This window comes from Anomaloglossus baeobatrachus, chromosome 6, assembly GCF_048569485.1.
Source record: "Anomaloglossus baeobatrachus isolate aAnoBae1 chromosome 6, aAnoBae1.hap1, whole genome shotgun sequence".
NCBI lineage: Eukaryota > Metazoa > Chordata > Amphibia > Anura > Aromobatidae > Anomaloglossus > Anomaloglossus baeobatrachus.
In genome coordinates, this window is record NC_134358.1 from 198018333 (window position 1) to 198040964 (window position 22632).

Here is a 22632-nt window from a genome sequence, read left to right on the forward strand (position 1 = left end):
TCTTTGCCTGGTCTGTCTCTTTGCCCGTCTGTCTCTTTCCAGGTCTATCTCTTTCCAGGTCTGTCTTTTTTCAGGTCTCTCTCTTTGCCCGGTCTGTCTCTTTGCCTGTCTGTCTTTGCCTGTCTGTCTCTTTCCAGGTCTGTCTCTTTCCAGGTCTGTCTCTTTGCCCGTCTGTCTCTTTGGGCGTCTGTTTCTTTTCAGGTCTGTCTCTTTGCCCGTCTGTCTCTTTACCCGTCTGTCTCTGTCTGTCTCTCTGTCTTTTTCTGTCTCTCTTTCTCTCTGTTTCACCACCGACATCTTATTACTTCACACATAAGCTTCTTAAACTACAAGTTTATTTTGTTCCTATAGCAACCACTGACAGTTGCTATTTATAGCCTGCAGCTCCCAGCTCCATTCAGTTTAATGGATGCAGGATTTTTGTAGAATAACTGTAAAGCACGGGGTTAAATTTTCCCACCCAAACATAGTCTATGATGTTCTCTGAGTAACATGGAGTGTCTGTGCAAATTTTCGTGATTGTAAATGCGACGGTGCAGATTCCTTTAGCGGACATAAATACACACATACATACACTCAGCTTTATATATATATATATATAGTATATATATATATATATATATATATATATATAAATATTTATATATATATATATATATATATATATTATACAGTCAGGGCCAGAAATATTTGGACAGTGACACAAGTTTTGTTATTTTAGCTGTTTACAAAAACATGTTCAGAAGTACAATTATATATATAACATGGGCTGAAAGTGCACACTCCCAGCTGCAATATGAGAGTTTTCACATCCAAATCGGAGAAAGGGTTTAGGAATCATAGCTCTGTAATGCATAGCCTCCTCTTTTTCAAGGGACCAAAAGTAATTGGACAAGGGACTCTAAGGGCTGCAATTAACTCTGAAGGCGTCTCCCTCGTTAACCTGTAATCAATGAAGTAGTTAAAAGGTCTGGGGTTGATTACAGGTGTGTGGTTTTGCATTTGGAAGCTGTTGCTGTGACCAGACAACATGCGGTCTAAGGAACTCTCAATTGAGGTGAAGCAGAACATCCTGAGGCTGAAAAAAAAGAAAAAATCCATCAGAGAGATAGCAGACATGCTTGGAGTAGCAAAATCAACAGTCGGGTACATTCTGAGAAAAAAGGAATTGACTGGTGAGCTTGGGAACTCAAAAAGGCCTGGGCATCCACGGATGACAACAGTGGTGGATGATCGCCGCATACTTTCTTTGGTGAAGAAGAACCTGTTCACAACATCAACTGAAGTCCAGAACACTCTCAGTGAAGTAGGTGTATCTGTCTCTAAGTGAACAGTAAAGAGAAGACTCCATGAAAGTAAATACAAAGGGTTCACATCTAGATGCAAACCATTCATCAATTCCAAAAATAGACAGGCCAGAGTTAAATTTGCTGAAAAACACCACATGAAGCCAGCTCAGTTCTGGAAAAGTATTCTATGGACAGATGAGACAAAGATCAACCTGTACCAGAATGATGGGAAGAAAAAAGTTTAGAGAAGGAAGGGAACTTCACATGATCCAAGGCACACCACATCCTCTGTAAAACATGGTGGAGGCAACGTGATGGCATGGGCATGCATGGTTTTCAATGGCACTGGGTCACTTGTGTTTATTGATGACATAACAGCAGACAAGAGTAGCCGGATGAATTCTGAAGTGTACCGGGATATACTTTCAGCCCAGATTCAGCCAAATGCCACAAAGTTGATCGGACGGCGCTTCATAGTACAGATGGACAATGACCCCAAGCATACAGCCAAAGCTACCCAGGAGTTCATGAGTGCAAAAAAGTGGAACATTCTGCAATGGCCAAGTCAATCACCAGATCTTAACCCAATTGAGCATGCATTTCACTTGCTCAAATCCAGACTTAAGATGGAAAGACCCAAAAACAAGCAAGACCTGAAGGCTGCGGCTGTAAAGGCCTGGCAAAGCATTAAGAAGGAGGAAACCCAGTGTTTGGTGATGTCCATGGGTTCCAGACTTAAGGCAGTGATTGCCTCCAAAGGATTCGCAACAAAATATTGAAAATAAAAATATTTTGTTTGGGTTTGGTTTATTTGTCCAATTACTTTTGACCTCCTAAAATGTGGAGTGTTTGTAAAGAAATGTGTACAATTCCTACAATTTCTATCAGATATTTTTGTTCAAACCTTCAAATTAAACGTTACAATCTGCACTTGAATTCTGTTGTAGAGGTTTCATATATATATACAGTGCCTACAAGTAGTATTCAACGCCCTGTAGATTTAGCATGTTTGATAAGATGCAAATAAGTTAGAGCCTGCAAACTTCAAACAAGAGCAGGATTTATTAACAGATGCATAAATCTTACAAACCAACAAGTTATGTTGCTCAGTTAAATTTTAATAAATTTTCAACATAAAAGTGTGGGTGAATTATTATTCAACCCCTAGGTTTAATATTTTGTGGAATAACCCTTGTTTGCAATTACAGTTAATAATCGTCTTTTATAAGACCTGATCAGGCTGGCACAGGTCTCTGGAGTTATCTTGGCCCACTCCTCCATGCAGATCTTCTCCAAGTTATCTAGGTTCTTTGGGTCTCTCATGTGGACTTTAATCTTGAGCTCCTTCCACAAGTTTTCAATTGGGTTAAGGTCAGGAGACTGACTAGACCACTGCAACACCTTGATTTTTTCCCTCTTGAACCAGGCCTTGGTTTTCTTGGCTGTGTGCTTTGGGTCGTTGTCTTGTTGGAAGATGAAATGATGACCCATCTTAAGATCCTTGATGGAGGAGCGGAGGTTCTTGGCCAAAATCTCCAGGTAGGCCATGCTATCCATCTTCCCATGGATGCGGACCAGATAGCCAGGCCCCTTGGCTGAGAAACAGCCTCACAGCATGATGCTGCCACCACCATGCTTGACCGTAGGGATGGTATTCTTGGGGTCGTATGCAGTGCCATCCAGTCTCCAAACGTCACGTGTGTGGTTGGCACCAAAGATCTCGATCTTGGTCTCATCAGACCAGAGAACCTTGAACCAGTCTGTCTCAGAGTCCTTCAAGTGATCATGAGCAAACTGTAGATGAGCCTTGACATGACGCTTTGAAAGTAAAGGTACCTTACGGGCTCGTCTGGAATGGAGACCATTGCGGTGGAGTACGTTACTTATGGTATTGACTGAAACCAATGTCCCCACTGCCATGAAATCTTCCCGGAGCTCCTTCCTTGTTGTCCTTGTGTTAGCCTTGACTCTTCGGACAAGCCTGGCCTCGGCACGGGTGGAAACTTGCAAAGGCTGTCCAGGCCGTGGAAGGCTAACAGTAGTTCCATAAGCCTTCTACTTCCGGATGATGCTCCCAACAGTGGAGACAGGTAGGCCCAACTCCTTGGAAATGGTTTTGTACCCCTTGTCAGCCTTGTGACCCTCCACGATCTTGTCTCTGATGGCCTTGGAATGCTCCTTTGTCTTTCCCATGTTGACCAAGTATGAGTGCTGTTCACAAGTTTGGGGATGGTCTTAATTAGTCAGAAAAGGCTGGAAAAAGAGATAATTAATCCAAACATGTGAGGCTCATTGTTCTTTGTGCCTGAAATACTTCTTAATACTTTAGGGGAACCAAACAGAATTCTTGTGGTTTGAGGGGTTGAATAATAAATGACCCTCTGAATAAACTTTTCACAATTTAAAAAAAAAAATAAAAAAAGAAATAACATTCTTTTTTGCTGCAGTGCATTTCACACTTCCAGGCTGATCTACAGTCCAAATGTCACAATGCCAAGTTAATTCCGAATGTGTAAACCTGCTAAATCTGCAGGGGTTTGAATACTACTTGTTGTATATATTTATATATATATGCCTATGAGTTAGGGTGTATGTCCAAAACACATAAGGCAGGGATGGATGCCCAGAATACACAATTTTAAAGAAGGATTTTATTGTGTCAATAAAGTCTTGAAGAATTTAATGAGTAATGGTGCGCGGGATTCCTTCATCTTTTTCTTGCATTGAATTGTGGATGCCAGGGCACTGGATCCCAGAAACGCGTCAACCTATAGAATAAAGATATCTACATTAATCAACAAAATTATTTTCATTGGCGATAGCGTGGCAATATATCCACTCTTATCTCCAGTAGCGAACATTAATCCACGTCGAGCTGCGGCAGCCGCCATTATATACTCTATGCATTCACAGAAGTTGAGCATCCACAACCCTGCCAGGTTACCCCTTACACATCTCACGTTTTAATATGGTAAAACCCTATTGCGCTCTCCATTTTTACAGTAAGGACAGTGTAGGGTGTTTCTAACAGTAATCTTTGGGACTGTGTAACCACCTCTCTTCAGGGCATGAACCAGGTCATCCCATGTAGTTTTGGCTGATTACTGACCTTTCTCAGAATCATCCTTACCCCACGAGGTGATATCTTGCATGAAGCCAAAGACCGAGTAAGACTGACAGTCCTCTTGTTTCTTACACTTTTTAATAATTGCGTCAACAGTTTTTTCCTTTTTACCAAGTTGCTTGCCTATTGTCCTGTAGCCTATCCCATGCAGGTTTACAATATTGTTCCTATGTTCTTCGACAGCTCTTTGGTCTTGGCCATGGTGGAGAGGTTGGAGTGGGATTTATTAAGTGTGTGGACAAATGTCTTTAATAAAGGTAACAAGTTCAAACAGATGCAATTAATATAGGTAATGAGTGCAGAGTAGGAGGGCTTGTTAAAGAAAAAAATAACAGGTCTGTGAGAGCCAGAATTCTTGCTGGTTGGTAGGTGATGAAATACTTATTTCATGCAATAAAATTAAAATTAATTATTTTAAAATTATACAATGTGATTTTCTGGAACATTTTTGGATTCTGTCACAGTTGAAGTATACCTATCTATGATAAAAATTACAGTCCTCTCTATTTTTGTAGGTGGGAAAATGTGCAAAATCGGCATTGTCTCAAATCTTATTTTCCCCACTGTATGTTTGTGCTCCACCATCAGTGCATGTGCTTCCCAACATTAAAATAGTACATCATGCCATATATTATCCATAGCTGGTTTTAAAATCCTATTACTTCTTCTGACTTGAAAAGGTGTTCAGAGGTAATAAGGTTAAGAATTGGCTGCTACTTATTGTCCAATGTTTTGTACTTGTACTCACCAAGCTGAAAATTTCCAGGCAGACCCTGAATGTAATTTATTACATAATTGTTTAATTTCAAAGAAAAAGTTCTTCAATGCGTGAAAAAGAACAGTAAAAGGGTTTTATTTTTTAATATCAGCCCAATATAATTTTACATGGCACTAAAAGAGAAGCAGTCATTTAATTCATGGTGCCCAAGGCACGGCCAAGTGCTCCAAGCACTTGATAGGTCTCCTGTTAAGGATACATAAGGGAGACACCTGTTATTTAGTGATGGGCGAATAGTAACTGTTCGTGTTCGGATTATTTATAACGAATTCCAAAGTACTATTCCGATATTCATCATGAATAACAAGCCTAATGCAAGTCAATGGGGAAAAAATGTTTCTTGCCGTGACGAATACTGGAGCGGTATTCGGTATTTGGTAAGCCTTATCCATACACAAATAGTTACTATTCACCCAACTCTACTGTTAACCAAGAGGAATCTTCAAACTATATTTTCTCTAAACGATGAAACATTCGAGTGTAAAACATACCTGGCTGAATCAAACAGCTTGGCTCTTATACAGGCTGACCGTGGTTTGGGCAGCATGAATTAGCTGACAGGTTCCCCTTAACTGCAGATTTACAAAATGGACTGATCACGCTTTCTTTTTTATTCACATATGATTATTTAAGTGATTTGTCCCAAATATTTAACATATTTAAAATGTAAATTAGCTGTAAAAAGGATTACGTGGAAATATTTTGCTGTTAAACATAGATTTAAGATTCAATTTACTAAACAAGCTGAAGAACTGTACAAGTGTTGATTTTGTTATTATTATTTTGTCAGTAGAAATGCTATTGTTCTTATGTATGCCCTTACTAAAGATAAATTACATATAGTATTTGATGGTTTAATAATGCTAGATGAAATACAGATGTGATGGTTCAAGGCTGTAGTGTTGAGAATTACAGGCTGCATGAGAAAATGTTTACAGCAGATGGCAGTGTTTGATCATAACACAAGATTGTTATAGTCGTGGAAGTATGGAAAGTTTAAAGTATTTCAATCATTTATCTTGGGAATTTTACTCTGTCATGTTAATTTATAATAAGATTATAAGTTAAAACTTAAGCCAAAGTCAACCGCAAAGCATCTCTAATATCTTCAAAATCTATACACTATATATATACAATATATATATGCTTGAGTTTTAGGGAGGTGTGGTGTGCTCTCAAAAACAGAGATGTAAATACTTTATTTTTTATCAACTATGAAGATGCAAAGTTATTGAACAATTGCAAGATCTAAACAAAATGAATAATTGGTGTGCCTACAATTTCACTTCAAAACAGCCTCAAATCTTCAAGTATTGTCACACTGTGTGTACCGGAGTTACACCAGGAATAAGCGAGTGACGCAACAAACAAGGTACATTGGGAACACAATATTAAGCTCTAGCGCTAGGAAGAGGGGAGCGGGGTCACCTAATACACTCAAGAGGCTAATCTTTGCACTCCCTAAAGTCCCAATACAAGTTCTTTCACGCTGCTGCCGATCATGTGCCAAAGCCTTCACTTGCCCTAAAGTCATCCTGGCTAATAAAAGGCCGGTGAGAGCACCAGTCTCACCACTGCAAGAATCCAGCAGATCTCCACACAACATGGTGTCTGCTAATGATTCCAGCTAATTTTGCTTTTAAAAATCAAATGGCACTCCAATCCTTATGTGCCCTGCTGTGTGCCCAAATAGTAGATTTACACCTCATATGAAATATCAGCGTACTCATGAGAAATTGCACAATAAATTGTATGGTGGATTTTCTCCCACTACCCTTGTGAAAAAAGCTCTCTTGTTGCAGTAACAATTTTGTGGTAAAAACATACTTTTTTATTTTTACGGCTCAACATTATATCAACATCTGTGAAGCCCCCAGGGGTTCAAAGTGCTAAACAAACATCTAGATAAATTCCATGAGGGGTCTTGCTTCCAAAATGGAATCAATTGTGGGGGAGCTCTACTGTTTAAGCACCTCAGGGGGTTTCCAAACGTGACATGGTGTCTACAAATGATTCCAGCTAATTTCGCTTTAAAAAAAATCAAATGGCGCTGATTCCCGTCCGAGCCCTGCTGTGCACCCACACAGTAGATTTTAAACCACATATGAAGTATAAGTGTACTCAGGAGAAATTGCACAATAAATTTTATGGTGCAATTTTTCCTGAAACCCTTGTGAAAAAAAGCTATCTGGTTGAAGTAACAATTTTGTGGTAATAAAGTATTTTTTTATTTTCACAGCTCAACATTATAAACTTCTGTGAAGCCCTCGAAGGTTGAAAGTGCTCACCAAACATCTATATATATTCTTTGAGGGGTCTAGTTTCCAACATGGGGCACTTGTGGGGGAGCTCTACTGTTTAGGCATATCAGGCGGTCTCCAAACGTGACATGGCGTCTGCTAATGATTCCAGCTTATTTGCTTTCAAAAATTCAAATGGCGCTCCTTCCCTTCCGAGCCCTGCCATGACCCCAAATAGTAAATTTACACCCTGTATGAGGTATTAGCGTACTCAGGAGAAATTGTACAATAAGTTTTATGATGCAATTTTTCCTGTTACCCTTGTAAATATGAAAGAATTGGTGTTAAATCAATAGTTTTGTGAGAAAAAGTAAAATTTTCAATTTTTCCTTCCACATTGCATTAATTCTTATGAAGAACCTAACTTCTATGGATGTGGTTTTGAGTACTTTGACGGGTGCAGTTTTTAGAATGGTTTCACTTTGTGGGAATTTTTAGCCACCTAGGCCTCTGAAAGTCACTTCAAATGTGATGTGGTCCCTAAAAAAATTGATTTTGTACATTTTGTTGGTGAAATGAGAAATTGCTGATAAACTTTAAACCCTTCTAACTTCCTAAGAACAAAAAAAAATGTGTTTCAAAAACTGCACTGACATGAAGTAGACATGTGGAAAATGTTTTTAGTTACTATTTTGTGTGACATAACTCTCTTGTTTAAGGGCATAAAAATTCAAAGTTTAAAAATGGCTACATTTCCTAAATTTTTGTCAAATTTCCACTTTTTTTCAATAATAAATGCAAACAAAATTGTACTAAATTTACCACTATAATGAAGTACAATATGTCACAAAAAAAACCCATTTTAAGAATCACTGGAATCCGTTGAAGCGTTCCAGAGTAATAACCTCATAAATTGACACTGGTCAGAATTGACAAAAATGGTCGAGTCATTAAGGTTTTTTTAGGCTGGGGGATGAAGTGGTTAAATATAAGTTGCAAAAATGCACACAAGAAGGCACTGTGTCCTTCTCAGACTTACCAGAGGTTCCCCCAAAGTGGAACACACCCATGACAGGTATACTTACACACTGAAAGAAATCAGAATTGAATATTGTCCCAAACATCTTACATCTAACCACAGACCTTCTTTAGACATAGGCTTAAGCATACACTATTGTCTCATCAAGTAACCTGTGTTAGGCCTCTGCCACATTCACGTGAAAATCACGCACGTGCCTAGAGACACGTATTTCCCCTGCGTGTTGCGTGCAGGTAAGTACGTGTCTCTGGTACGTGCGGGACATGTGTGTTCTACATGTGCTATCTGCCTAAGGCCTAAGGCCTGCAACACACATCCGTGCCGCCGGCACGTGTTTGTCATTTTTTACACGTGCCGCCGGCACGGAGACACGTTAAGCAATGCTACCCTATTGTAGCAGGCACACACACGTAAAACCACACGGAACGTGTGTCCGTGTGCGTTTGTACGTGTGTGCGTTTTTCAAAGCGCTAACATGTCAGTGTTTTCTCCCGCAGCACGGGTGTCACACGGCCCGCACCCGTACCACACGGGTGCAGTGTGGATGCGGTCACGTGTGACACGCGCCGGAGAAAATACACGTGTCAGTGAAAAAAACCCAAAAACATTTACTCACCTTCTCCAGCCCTCCTGTCTCTGCCGCTGCTGCCTCTTGCTGCCGACCGCCGCTCATTAATCTCATAGAATATTCACTTCACTGCCTGGCAGCAGCAGCAGCGGGGAGACGGGAGGGCTGGAGACCGAGGATCAGCACCACGGACAGCAGCGCGGACAGCAGGAAGGACCAGGTGAGTATGTTAATTACCGGTTCTACGTGTGCTATCGCGGATAGCACACGTAGAACACACGTATCCCGCACGTACCAGAGACACGTACTTACCTGCACGCAACATGCAGGGGAAATACGTATCTCTAGGCACGTGCATGATTTTCACGTGAATGTGGCAGAGGCCTTACACGGTACACTGGTATCAACGCAATACGGTTGTCTAGCCCCTAACACACCTAATGATAATTATACAGATCCCTCTATTCCAAAAGAAAAGTGATCAATATCCATATAACAATTACAACATACAGTATATACACTGATGAGCAAAAGGTAACAGTGTTTTGAACTTTTGAATTTCAGGCTCCAAATCTCACCATCACTACAGCTATTATGAGCATGAGACTACCTTCATTTTATAGACAATCATCTTGACTATCTCATATATAACTTTGATTTCCAGCTATTTAGCATATCATTAGTTATACAGATTCTTGTCATGTCACTCTATTGTTACTATTTTGCTCCTGGTGTTTGGAAAATCTTTTCTTCCTGTATACTATAAATTACAACTAGAGAAAAAAAAGGGAGTTTTTTCATCTCACCCCATATGATAAGACATCCAGACTTCCTTCCATGTGTGGACGGTGCAAAGGAATAGGCTCCCAGTTCAATGGAGCAAAATCACGGCAGAAAAAATTGGTTCCAGCATCACGTCTCCATAAAAGCATAATACTTTATTGGGTTACATTAAAATACCATGAATAACAAGCTGTTCTCACATTTCATAATAGCCCTTTGAGTTATTAGGTTAATTTCTAAGCAAAAGTCTCTGGTTCAAATCGAGGTGCAGCCATTATGATTTCCCAAGAAAAGAGGAACAGCATCATCCAGCTCATCGATAGATGCCTCTCTGCCCAAAAAAATCACCAAACTGCATCTTGTGGGCACCATGACAGTTGGAAGGTGAAGTCCAAGTAGAAAAACTTTGACAAGCACTGACCTATGCTCCATTGTAAAATACCATAACTTTTACATTTGACTGAATTTTAGTTGAATGTATAACTCTACACATTTTAAAATGTATCCTGCTATTTAATATTGCTTTGACTATGTATGATAGATGATTCGGTATATTTCATAACATGAACCTTTGCTTTCCAGCTATATACTGTTCTCTTCAGATCATCTGTCCAAAGTTAACCTTGGTTTCATCTATCCATAAAAGATTATTACAGAGTTGAGAGGCTTTTTAGATGCTTACAGCAATGGGGGAAAACAAACCCTCTAATCTTGCCTTGCTGTTCTGAAGTGCTACCATTTTGAAAAACCCTCTGGATTTATAAACTGAATCCTGGAAGATGCTCAAAAAACCATTCAATAAGTTGATTTTTTAACTTTTTACATGCTTCACAGGAATTAAAGGGAACCTGTCACCAGATTTGGTGCGGTATATAAGAGCCCAGGCTGCTGTGTAGAATGTAAAAATTAGTTTATAATACTTACCTAAATGGTCGGTGCAGTGCAGATGGGTTAGATGGGTGACTTTGTTGTCCGGGTGCGGCACTACCTCTTTCGACCATCTTTGGTCAGATCAACGTATTGTAGTGCGCCTGCGCAGGACCTCAATGCCGGCCTGTGTGTATGACATTGGACGTGTCATGCACCCAGGTTTCAGAAGAAGGAGGACAAAGATGGCCAAAAGAGGAGGTGCCGCACCCGGACAACGGAGACACCGCACTGACCATTTTGGTAAGTATTATAAATTTATTTTTATGCTCTACACAGCGGCCTGGGCTCTTATATACAGCATGTTAGAATGCTGTATATAAGAGCCCACTGGTGGTGGCCGCAGCTTAGTCACCAGATCTGGTGACAGATTCCCTTTAAAGCAATGTGGCAGGAAAATATGAAAATTTTAATTTTTCCCACAAAAATGTTGCATTTTCACAAAGGTAATAAGAGAAAATACAGCAGGCACTATGTTGTCATAATTCTCCTTAGTATACAGATACCCCCAAAGTGGTGAAAAACTGCTGTTTGGGCACATGGCAGTGATCGGAAGGGAAGTAGCAGCATTTGACTTTTGAAACGAACAATCATCAAGAATGGATGGTGGATGTAATGTTGTGTTTGCAGAGCCCATGTTTTACCAAAACAGTTCAAAGGCGCCACAACTGACCCTATATTGGAAACTAGACTCCTCATGGCATTTATTTGGATGTTTAGTGAGCACTCTGAACCTCCAGGTGCTTCACAGAATTTTATAACGTTGAGCCATGAAAATAAAACACCTTCCCAGAAAAATGTTGTTTTAGCCTCAATTTTTTATTTTTTTTATTATATCTCTTTTTGAAAATTTTAAACATTAAAAAATAGGATTAGCATTCCCATCAAAATATAATAATAATCTTTCATCCAGTACACAGACTGGGATAACAAAGCCTCTAATTACAAAAGATTTATGATTAGCATTGTTGGAAACTCCTTTATCAACAATTGGGAAGATGAAAAGGGCAGTAAGATTAAGAACGCACAAACAATAAAGTGAACTAAACCAACAGAACTGCCATCTCAGTTAAAAGAGGAAAAAAGAAAAAAAGGGTGTGGATTTTTTATTTTTGTCACTTAGTCACGTTCTTTCACATTTTAGCTACCTATTTGGAATTGACCTAGGTTATTTTTTAGGTCTTCCATAATGTGCCATGCAATCGAGGTAAAAGGTATAATTTTTTCTTTTTCCTCCTTATTGCAATATTTTACTACAAACTGTTTCCATCTTAATAGAAATCTACCCGCCTGCGCTTACTTATTTGTAACTGCATCCCATGCTCAATCTCCATATAATGCTTAAATTGAGTTATCAGATCTGATATAGAGCGTGTGGAGGATATTGTCCAATATTTAAGGACCAACTTTTCGAACAGCAATAAAATAGTGTGAAAAAGTCTTAGCACACATCTACTTACGATATTACTGTCTATTTTAGAGTTTTCCCAGTAATTCCCTAATTTTTTTAATTTCACAAGGGTAACAGGAAAAAAAACACACCATACAATTTGCTGTGCAATTTTTCCTGACTATCCCAACTCTGCTATTTAGATGCATGGTCAGGCTTGAAAGGGAAGGACCACCATTTGACTTCATTGATGCAAAATTGACAAGAATCAATGTGCCTAAACAGTAAACCCCCCCTCAAGTGACCCCTTATCAGAATTTACATCCCTATGAGAATTCTCCTATGGTGTAGTGACTATTTTTACGCTATGGGCCTTTCCAGAAACAAGCACGTAGTGGAAGTGAAAATTGCAAATATGCCATTGCAGTGTCCAATACATTGTAGTGCTCAAAATATTATACCCAGCTCGTGCTTCTAGAAGCATGCACCCTTAAAATACATGGACTCTCTTCATTATTTGAATACCTAACATGTGGATGCTTACTGTGGCTTAGGAACATTGTGGGGCTCAGAAGGGAGGGGGGCATTTGGATTTAGAAGGCCAGATTTCGACAAATTTCTTTTAATTGGAGCAATGTTGCTTTTCCAGAACTTTTGTACTACCAGTAACTTAGACATCCCGTATATTTCTATTAACAGGTGATGACCCCAAGTGCGGAAAATTTTTTCTATGGGCTGAGTTGAAGCTTTTATTGGTGGCATTTTATTTTGGATCAGTTCACATGTATCCAGTGCTCTTTGCTAACCAGTTACATTGGGATTTCCATCTAAATATTTGAAACATGGGATTCAGATAAAAACACTGATGGATCCATTCACTAATAAGGCAAGCAAAGTGACTCTAGACGCTGTTTGGTCTAAAAAGACACCTAAAAAGAGGGACACTGCTGGATCATAGGCCATACAGAGTCCAGATTGTCTCCCTTTATGTCATTATAGGGAATCCTCCATCAGGGGTTCTGTCTTAATCATGTATTTCAGGCGATCGCACGTGTACAGCTCTTGGATGTACCAGTATGTCCAAGGTTGGGAAGTCACTACAAAATAGAACACACCGTTGGGAAAGGGTATATAAATACATCAAATATGCTACAGGCCACAAAACAGCTGATCAATCAATTAATTTCGTGTTTTTGAAAATGATGGTACTATGTAAAAATTAAGTAATTCCTATCAGCTCTTGCAATATTTTCTAGTAAACGTCTACATTTTAATTTTTTGTTGATGGTTTTGTATAAGCTATGTGAGACCTGAAGTCCCATCCTTAAGATTGTTATCACTATTGATGTGACATTTCCAAATGATAAAATAACATATATAATATGTTCTAATGATGGCTTTAGAATTTGTTCAATTTATTATTCCGATCTGGGAAAAATCAGAGCTTTGCCTCCTATTAATTCTTTACAGAAACCACTGTGTGGATAAACAAACACTATTTATGAGTATTTATGAGTTTTAGGCACCAAAGAGCCCAAACAAATGACCTCATTAACTTCAGCTTTTAAAAGATCACAATACATCTAAACAGGAGGTACATTGTAAATTGCCATGTTATTAAATACTAGAATACTGAGACAAGCCAAAATGTATTAAATTATTTTAAATGTCAATATGTGGATGGTAGAAGATTCTTTTATAAAACAAACACAAAATAAATCAAAGCTAAATTGAATATACTATAAAAAGCAGAATAGATATGAGCAGATAAATAATGTAACATTTTGGATCAACATGATTTTAACCTGAACTATTAATAAGTCGACATTAGCATTTCAAATATAGAGCAAATATAAATTTTACAAAAAACAGTTATTTGGTAGAAAATTACATTTTTACCATATTGTTATAATAGAATATTAGAAGTAATTAAAGTATATACAATATATGGCTCATGTACCGTTTCAGACAGTGAAACATTGGGCCCACCAGAGGACTTATTTCTGAGGGCCTATCTTTCATTTTTACAAAACCTATTGATTATCATTAAAGGGGTTTCTCAGACCAAGGCTAATTTTCATCAGTTATCGTAGCTTAACGTATTACCATAACATACAGAATATTAACATTCAGCTCTGCTTGCCAGTTCATTCAGTCATTATTGCTCACATCATATGCGATTTGCATATGTGAGGGCGGCAGGGGGCCGTAATTGTGGGGAGAAGCAAGCCCCTGCTTCCCGGCAGCGCTACTTTTCTCAGCTGCACTCCTGTCCCCTCCACAGTGCAACAAGGAACACCACAACCCCACTGCCTTAGGGTTAATACAGACACAGAGTCCTATATAACTTCCAATGGATTCTTCTAAAGTGGGATCCTCCCAACTCTGGCTGGACCTTCTCTTCAGCGCCTCTCCTCTTCATGGCTCCCATTCTCCATACCAGGTCTGCTTTTGCGCCCATAAGCGCCATCTCCACCCATGAAAGGCAGGGTTACTACTATTACTACTCCTCCTGTCACCTGCCACCATCTTGGGGTCCATGCTGCGGTCTGCCATCTTGGATCTCTGTAACATTATATTTGAACAGGGTGCCACATCTTCTGTGCCAGGGGTAAGATTATTCAGTGCCATATTTTCCCTAGTACATTTTTGGCTTTTTCAGTGTGCAACTGTTTGCATTAATAGTTACTATGTTTTTTCAGTCAGCACCTGTTCACATTTGTTGGATGTGCGGGTCAGTTTTTTGATATTTCTAGGGGTAAGATTATCCTCATCTTCTTTGAAAATACAAGCTCATCCTGCCGACTACACCATTTCATGTGAGAGTGGCAGGGGGCCATAGTTGTGGGCAGAGTCAAGCCCTTGCTTCTAGGCAGAATGTCTCTTCTGGGCTGCAGTCCTGTCACCTCCACAGTGCAACGAAGGACAACAAAAGCTTGCTCCATTGGGGTTAATTCAGACATGGAGTCCAATGTAATGTTTAACACTTCTTTACTGAAGAACTCACACAATTTCTGTGGAAGACATTCAGGGAGAGCACGCAGTTTTAACGTTACAGTCTTGTTACAGTTTGGTTTCTTTTCACATTTTCCTGCAGACTGCTCCCTTCTACTATTGTAGGACTGTCTTTCTCTCCTGGTAACACCAAGGTGGTGGCAGACAATGAATTCATAGAGTCATGGCTCTAACCACATCCCCTCCCACAGAGATTAGTTTCAACACCAGACAGAGTTCCTTCACCATTGTCTTTATGCTGACCAGTTCACCCAAGTCTATGTTACCTCATACTGAGACCAATCCTATTGGAGTCAGTGGTTTCCAAGAAGTCCCACTTGAGCCAAGGACCACTACTTATGGATACGGGCAGTGCTCTATATCTGACCCCGGCTACTGAAGAGCTTCTTTTTCCACTTGCTCCAGGCTTCTTGTGGTAACCCTGAGGATCTGACTAAATTCCAACTGGACTTCTCTCACTATACATCCCACAGGTACAGCTTCCAGACTCTATTCACTCGTGTCCCTATCTGACTAAAACCAAGGCGTTCTTATTGCCTTATCTCCTACTGTGGGCCGGCCTCTTCCCTTTTAATTCTCTCAGCCCTCCCACTTCACCTCAGCACTAAGCTCTCCCCTAGAGCTAAGGGTCCAGTGACACCTAGTCTTGGCTGGCAAATGGTGCATCGAAAAGCACATACATAAATACCATTGCAAATAAATAAAAAATCAAAAATAGAAATAAGTTGTCATATTACCACAATTATGCAAATCACATGACAACTGTCTAAACCAGAAAATAGAGCTGAATTCAGCCAGATCCAATGTCTCATGAAGAATACCAGTGGCCCAGGGTACATAAATTAAAACCCTTTCAATGACAATGTAAAATCACACATTGGAGAGAGCACAGTGCACTGAAACTACATAAATGTTTACATCTGGTGGCTGCAATAGGTTTTTACAGTTGATTAACATGGAGGATGTCAGACCCCCATCAATCCCATATTGAGTACCTATATGCTGCATACATTATGAAAAAGAAACAAAAAGTGATCAAAGAGTCATATGTACCCAAAAATGAACTAATAAAACTACAGTTATTGCACACAAAAACAAGCCTTCACAGCTCTCATTTCTAAAAACAGAGAAGTGAAAAAATTATTGACCTATGTCCTCCTACAACTACAACTCCTCCTACAACAAACAAGTCCTACAGCTACATTGACGACATTTAAAAAAAATGGTTTCTGGAGTGTTGAATGAATAAACTAAAAAAAAGTGTGGTCAGAAAAAGTCTGTTCACTTTATTTTCATCTTATCAAATATGTTGGGTGGACATGATTGTATGGCAATTACTAACATACAAAATTCTATTAAAACAAAGTATTACAGACTTTTCTCCTACTCTTATTAATGCGCATGCTGAATTTTTTGTTGCAGATTTTGTGCAGTTTGTCGTGCACTTTGTTGCCCAAATCTGCATGTCTATCCTTATGCCAGCAAAGTCTATGAGAATTGTTGCTTCTTTTTTCCATTCAATTTTGGGTGTAGAAAAAAAATGTACAACATGTTAGTTGTTGGTTTATTTTTTTCTTGTGTTTAATAGCCCTTCCAGGCATTGATTTCACATAAAAATGCATGGCAAGAAAACGCACCATAAAATGCATGAGATTTTTGGTGCATTTTTTCTGCCTCAAGGTGCTTTTTTTTGGTGCAGAAAAGTTCTGTACCTAATCTTCAGCATGCGCACATACCCTTTCTCACAGACTTCACAGTTCTTTTCCCACAAAAAGGCAGGGGATGAAGCCTGTGAAACTGAGCATGTGAGACATGAGACTGCACTAACAAGCAGGAGAAGAAGCTGTAAGGCTGTGTGTCAACCATGAATTTTTGGTGAGTTTCTGATGCTACCTATTTTCACTGCATCAAAGACAAAACATCTTACAGTCCCAGCTAAGTGGATGGGATCTATAGATATCTCATGTCCACTGTGCTTCAGTTTTAAAACTGCATGTAATCAGCACATAAGTATATCAAGAAAAAAGTGTAAAAGCAAAGCAGCTTTGGTTAAAACATGACATGCTAACAAGGAACAAAAAAATGCAGCATCATAAACACAATAAACACAATAAAAATGCATGTAAAAAACGCACCCTAAAATTCAATGAAAAAAACACAAGTAACTTAATTTACTTAATAAGTGCAGAAATCCTGCAGAAATTCTGCACCATCAAAAACTTACCAAAAGCTCATCATTAAAATGTAGCCTTAGACCATGTGCACATGTTGGGTATTTGGTGATTTGTGTACCTCAGTATTTGTAAGCCAAAACAGGAGTGGGTAAAAAATGCAGAAGTGGTGAACGTGTTTCTATTATTAGTGATGAATGAGCTCTATCATGCTTGGGTGCTTCATACTTCTTAAGACCAGTTAGGCATGACTCGAGTACCAGAGTATAATGGAAGTCAATGGGAGCGCAAGAATTTTCCCAGAAGAGTTCCCAGAAAAACGCTTGAGTCTCCCATTGACTTACATTATATTCATTACAGGAGTCGAGCTCATCCGAGCATCCAACCGCTCTTAAAGAGTACCTAACACCCAAGCATTTTAGTGCTTGCTCTTCACTATCTATTATACTTTTCCTCTGATTGTCCCACTCCTAGTTTTAGCTTACAAATACTGAAGTAAAAAACTCACCAAATACTCAACATGTGCACGTGGCCTTAAACACTCCATTTTTCATGCAGTATCAAAAACTCACCAAAAACTAATCATGGTAATGCAACCTAAGGCCACAGGGACTCATTGAGTATTTGGTGAGATTTTTACTTAAGTGTAAGCTAAAATCAGGAATGGAACAGTCAGTGGAAAAGTACAATACAAACACAGGCACCACTTCTGCATTTCTTGCCCACTCCTGGTTTTGGCTTACAAACACTGAGGTAAAAAACTCACCAAATACTCAACAAGTGCACGTTGCTTTCTTCTTCTATATTAGTAAGCGTTGGTAGGAAACATGAACAGCAAAAATATATAAACAAAAAAGTAAACAAAAAAATGCTTTACTGTATATTTGCTTTGCAAAGAATATATAAATTATAAAGTAACTTGTATATACCCAAAACGGCAGTAAAAAAATAATATTTTTTCCTGCATAAGGTTGGATTCATACGTAGGTATGGCATCCGATGCAAGTGCATCGGATGCGATATGCTAATGACCCTCAGCTTCCACTGTGCTGCCAACGTGAGCTGAGTCTCAGGCAACTGTGATCAGATCCTGATATCGGATCACAGCTACGGAGGAGAGGGAGGGATTAATCTCCCCATCTCCTCCATTGTCAGTTGAGGCTATTATCATCCGACTGCAGTTCGATGTTTCACTCTAACACATAGACTTGAATGGGTGCGAGTGACACGGCTCTCGCTGACAATCGCAGCATTTTGTGACTTTTTTCTCATCCAGAATCTGGATGAGAAAAAAGCTGACCATCTGCTCTCCCTCATTGACTAACATTGGTCCGAGTGCAATGCGAGGTTTTCTCGCATTGCACTCATCTGATTCATACGCACGAGTGAGCGTACCCTAAAACAAAGCCTCATGCAGCAACATTAATGAAAAAATACATCTACTGAAAAGAGGAGAGGCAAAAATGAAAACTGATTAGTAAGGCCCATTTAGGACTGTTCACTAAGGGGTTAACTGCTATCAGCTGTAGAAGAAAAAACAGCTATTTAGTGAAGAACAACTTGATAATGAGAGATAAACAACTATTATGGTGCATTAGTTCAATATGAGACATAATGTGCCTTACGTTCTTGGAAAGATGTGAAGAGCATCTGGAAACGGCTGGTGCGGCTGCCTTCATCTGCCCACATTCGGATTACTGCAAGTCCTGTACGCAGCATCACATCATTAGCTACTGTGCTGCAAAATTTTGCTTTCAGATCCTCTACTGAACTACTTCCATCGTACACAGCCACAAAATTCCTTTTACATTCATTTGAGTTTTGCATTTCATAGTCCAAAAATCGCAAGTATATCTGGAAGTAAGGAAAGTCCATTATGTGAGCAGTATTACACATTGATTGAGCATTCACAGTTCAATCAGTAAGTACTTCAATTATCTGCTATTCAAAGCCAAGCATTTATTAAACTGCACATTCCTTCCATTATTGATGAGTAGAGGCTTCTTAATACTTGCTAGAGAACTGTTTTCAGAGAATATGTCAAATTGTCTTTCTTAGAAAAACAAAAAGGCAGAGAAATATTATGTCACTAAAATCTTAACCAAGATGAATTGCATTAGACAGAGCTAGGAATTTATGCAGTATGCACCTTGAAATATATGCACCTTAAATTATATACAGTTGGTTCCACTTAGGTACTTAAAGGTTTTATTCAATGCAATCAATTGCAAAGATTTCAGGGGTTTTTTTTTATTAAGCGCTGTCTACACATGCCTCAGGTTGTGTTTAATCTTAGTTTTTGTGTTTTAAAGACACGAATAGAAAAGTCTGTGATGTTATTCTTACAGTCACAAGCACTGGAAACCTGTCAGACCACAGTATAAGGCCCCCTTCACATGTGACGTCAGTGATTCTGGTACGTATGTTACTGTTTTTATACGTACTGAAATCACGGACATATGCAGACCCATTAAAATCAATGGGTCTGTGCACACATCAGTGATTTTTCACTGACTGTGTTTCCGTGCAGTGCACACACATGTCCGTGTGCTCCGCACGGAGACAAGTCAGTTTTTCTCTGGCATCACTGATGTCACACAGACCACACAGTGGTATGATCCATGGGAGACGTACCAGAAAAAAATAAATAAAATTATTTTTATACTCACCTGTCTTTAGCAATGCTGTCTCCAGCCGCTTTTGTCTCCAGGCTGGCTAATTATGCTCATGAATATTCACTGCACCCCAACCTCAAAAGTAATAGCAGTGGGGAGACAGCATCGGCCGGAGACAGCATCAGCCCAGCACCAAGGATAGCAGTGCTGGGGACAGGTGAATATAGGAGTGCCTGATCTCTGTGTACTATTACGGATAACACACGGAGAATACACATGTACCAAAATCACGGCACACGAAGGACCAAACGCATCTTTAACACGTCAGTGAAAAATGTGTGTTTTTCACTGATTTGTGAAAGAGGTATAAAGGCTACTTTACACACTGCGATATCGGTCCCGATATCGCTAGTGTGGGTACCCGCCCCCATTTGTTGCGCGACACGGGCAAATCGCTGCCCGTGCCGCACAACATCGCCCCCACCCGTTACACATACTTACCTGCCCGGCGACGTCGCTGTGACCGACGAACCGCCTCCTTTCTAAGGGGGTGGTCCGTGCGGCGTCACAGCGACGTCACTGAGCGGCCGCCCAATAGCAGCGGAGGGGCAGAGATGAGCGGGACGTAACATCCCGCCCACCTCCTTCCTTCCTCATAGCGGCCGGGAGGCAGGTAAGGAGAGCTTCCTCGTTCCTGCGGTGTCACACATAGCGATGTGTGCTGCCACAGGAGCGACGAACTACATCGTTACTGCTGCAGTAACGATAATCGAGAATGGACCCCCATGTCACCGATGAGCGATTTTGCACGTTTTTGCAACGATGCAAAATCGCTCATCGGTGTCACACGCAGCAACATCGCTAATGCGGCCGGATGTGCGTCACAAATTCCGTGACCCCAACGACTCCGCATTTGCGATGTCGCAGCGTGTAAAGCCCCCTTAAGGCTAAGTTCCCATGATCAGGATCAGTGGAGTTTTTGACTCTGCAGAATTTCTTCGTAATCTCCGCACCTTCATTTACTTGCGTTTTTTCCTTTAGTTTTTTGTGTGCATTTTTGATGCTGCATTTTTATCACATTTTTTATTGCATTTTTTTTGTACCTGTTCGGTGTGTCATCCTTTAAAATAAAGCGGTTTGGTTTTTGAAACGTCCTGGTATTGACATCAATAGGTGCAGATAACATGCATTTTTTATGTGTTTCCGATGCACAAATGCACCAAGAACGAATGTGTGTCTTTTACCTGCGGATTTTCCGCATCTAATGCGAGTCTAGGGGGAAAAAGTGGACAGAAAACTGAGCAATTCTACAAGAAAAATTGACACGATGTGGATTGGAAAAATGCAGTGCAAAAGAGGTAACGCAGAGTTAAAAAGGAGCTCAGTAGACATGAGATTTCTATTAATCTCATCCACTTTGCTTGTACTGTAAAATGCAGCATTTTGAACGCAGCAAAAGAACCTTGTGGCATCCAGAATGCGAATAACACTTATCGTGGGAACGTACCCTAAGGCATCAGTATGTTTTGGTCTCTGCTTGAAAATACAAACCATTAAAGTAGTGTGAGCAAAGCTTTAAAAATCATGCATTTGTCTGTACTACATGTAATCTATGAGTAATAAGAGTATACAACTGTGCCTTCCTACCCACCCAGCATCTCAGTCAGAACCTCAGAGGATTGGGGAAAGATGAGGCGTTTTTATATATATTTTTTTTTTTTTTTTTTTTAAAGTTTAATTAATTTTTTGAGGGGGACTGTGGTGGCATCAAACTGTATGTGGAGTGGTGATAGGCCATGAAACTGTATGTAAGAGACTGTGTGGGTTATTATACTGTGTTTGGGGACTGTGGTGATAATAGTACTATGTGGGGGTAATAAACTATGTGTGGGGCTCTTGGGACATCATACCTTGGTGATGGGGGGTGCAGGTGCATCATACTGTGTGTGGGGGAATAGTAGGGCTCATATTTGGTGGAGAGCTGTTGAGAATCATATGGAGTTTTGGAACAAATGCAAGCTTGATCTAGTGATGTAATTGTGTCTGCTGTGCTGAGTCTTAAATTGTGGAACAGTTAGCTATTGAAATTAAAGCAAGGAAGTAATGATGGTGTTAGGCATTGAGCTCCCCAACTTACAGGGCCTCAGAGCAGCCGTGTGGTCTGCCATTAAGGGCGCATTCACACGGGCAATATCACTTTTTACTGCCAATTGAGCAAATTTTGGCTGCAGAAGAAAGGCAGCAAAAATGAATCATTTGAACATAGCTTTATAGAGAAAAACATTCAAAGTCGTCAGAGACTAAACCGAATAGTTGACTAGTTGAAAAGGCAAGTCCCCAGCAGATTCTCTCCACCCACTGCCAATGACTGACAGGTCTCTCCCTATACCCACAAGCAGGGATAGACCCATCAATCAAGGGGAGTGGACGAGGAGAAGCCTCCAGGAATTGGCCTTCCTGATTATTGCATGTGGCTTTGTCCCTGGCTGCTTTTATTGTATGCTTTCCTCTGAAAGGCATATTTCAGAGTAACACATAAATGATTGTAATTATACAGACAGTGAATGATACATTCTGCCCATGAATCAGGCAGCATGTATCTACTATCAGTTTCCTATAAAGCCTATTTTCATTGAAATAAATATAAATGTTGTTGTACAATGGCCAATCAAATTAGCGTGGCTTATTATAAT

General features: G+C 39.8%; 1 protein-coding gene across 1 annotated transcript in view; it reads right to left on the reverse strand.

The window, feature by feature from the left end:
• The window catches only part of NETO1 (neuropilin and tolloid like 1), a 267053-nt gene that overhangs the window by 41041 nt on the left and 203380 nt on the right, over window positions 1-22632 (reverse strand). Inside the window, exon 7 of the mRNA XM_075314612.1 lies at window positions 18950-19178. Coding sequence (XP_075170727.1) covers window positions 18950-19178 — 229 coding nt within the window. The remainder of the gene's footprint in view (window positions 1-18949; window positions 19179-22632) is intronic.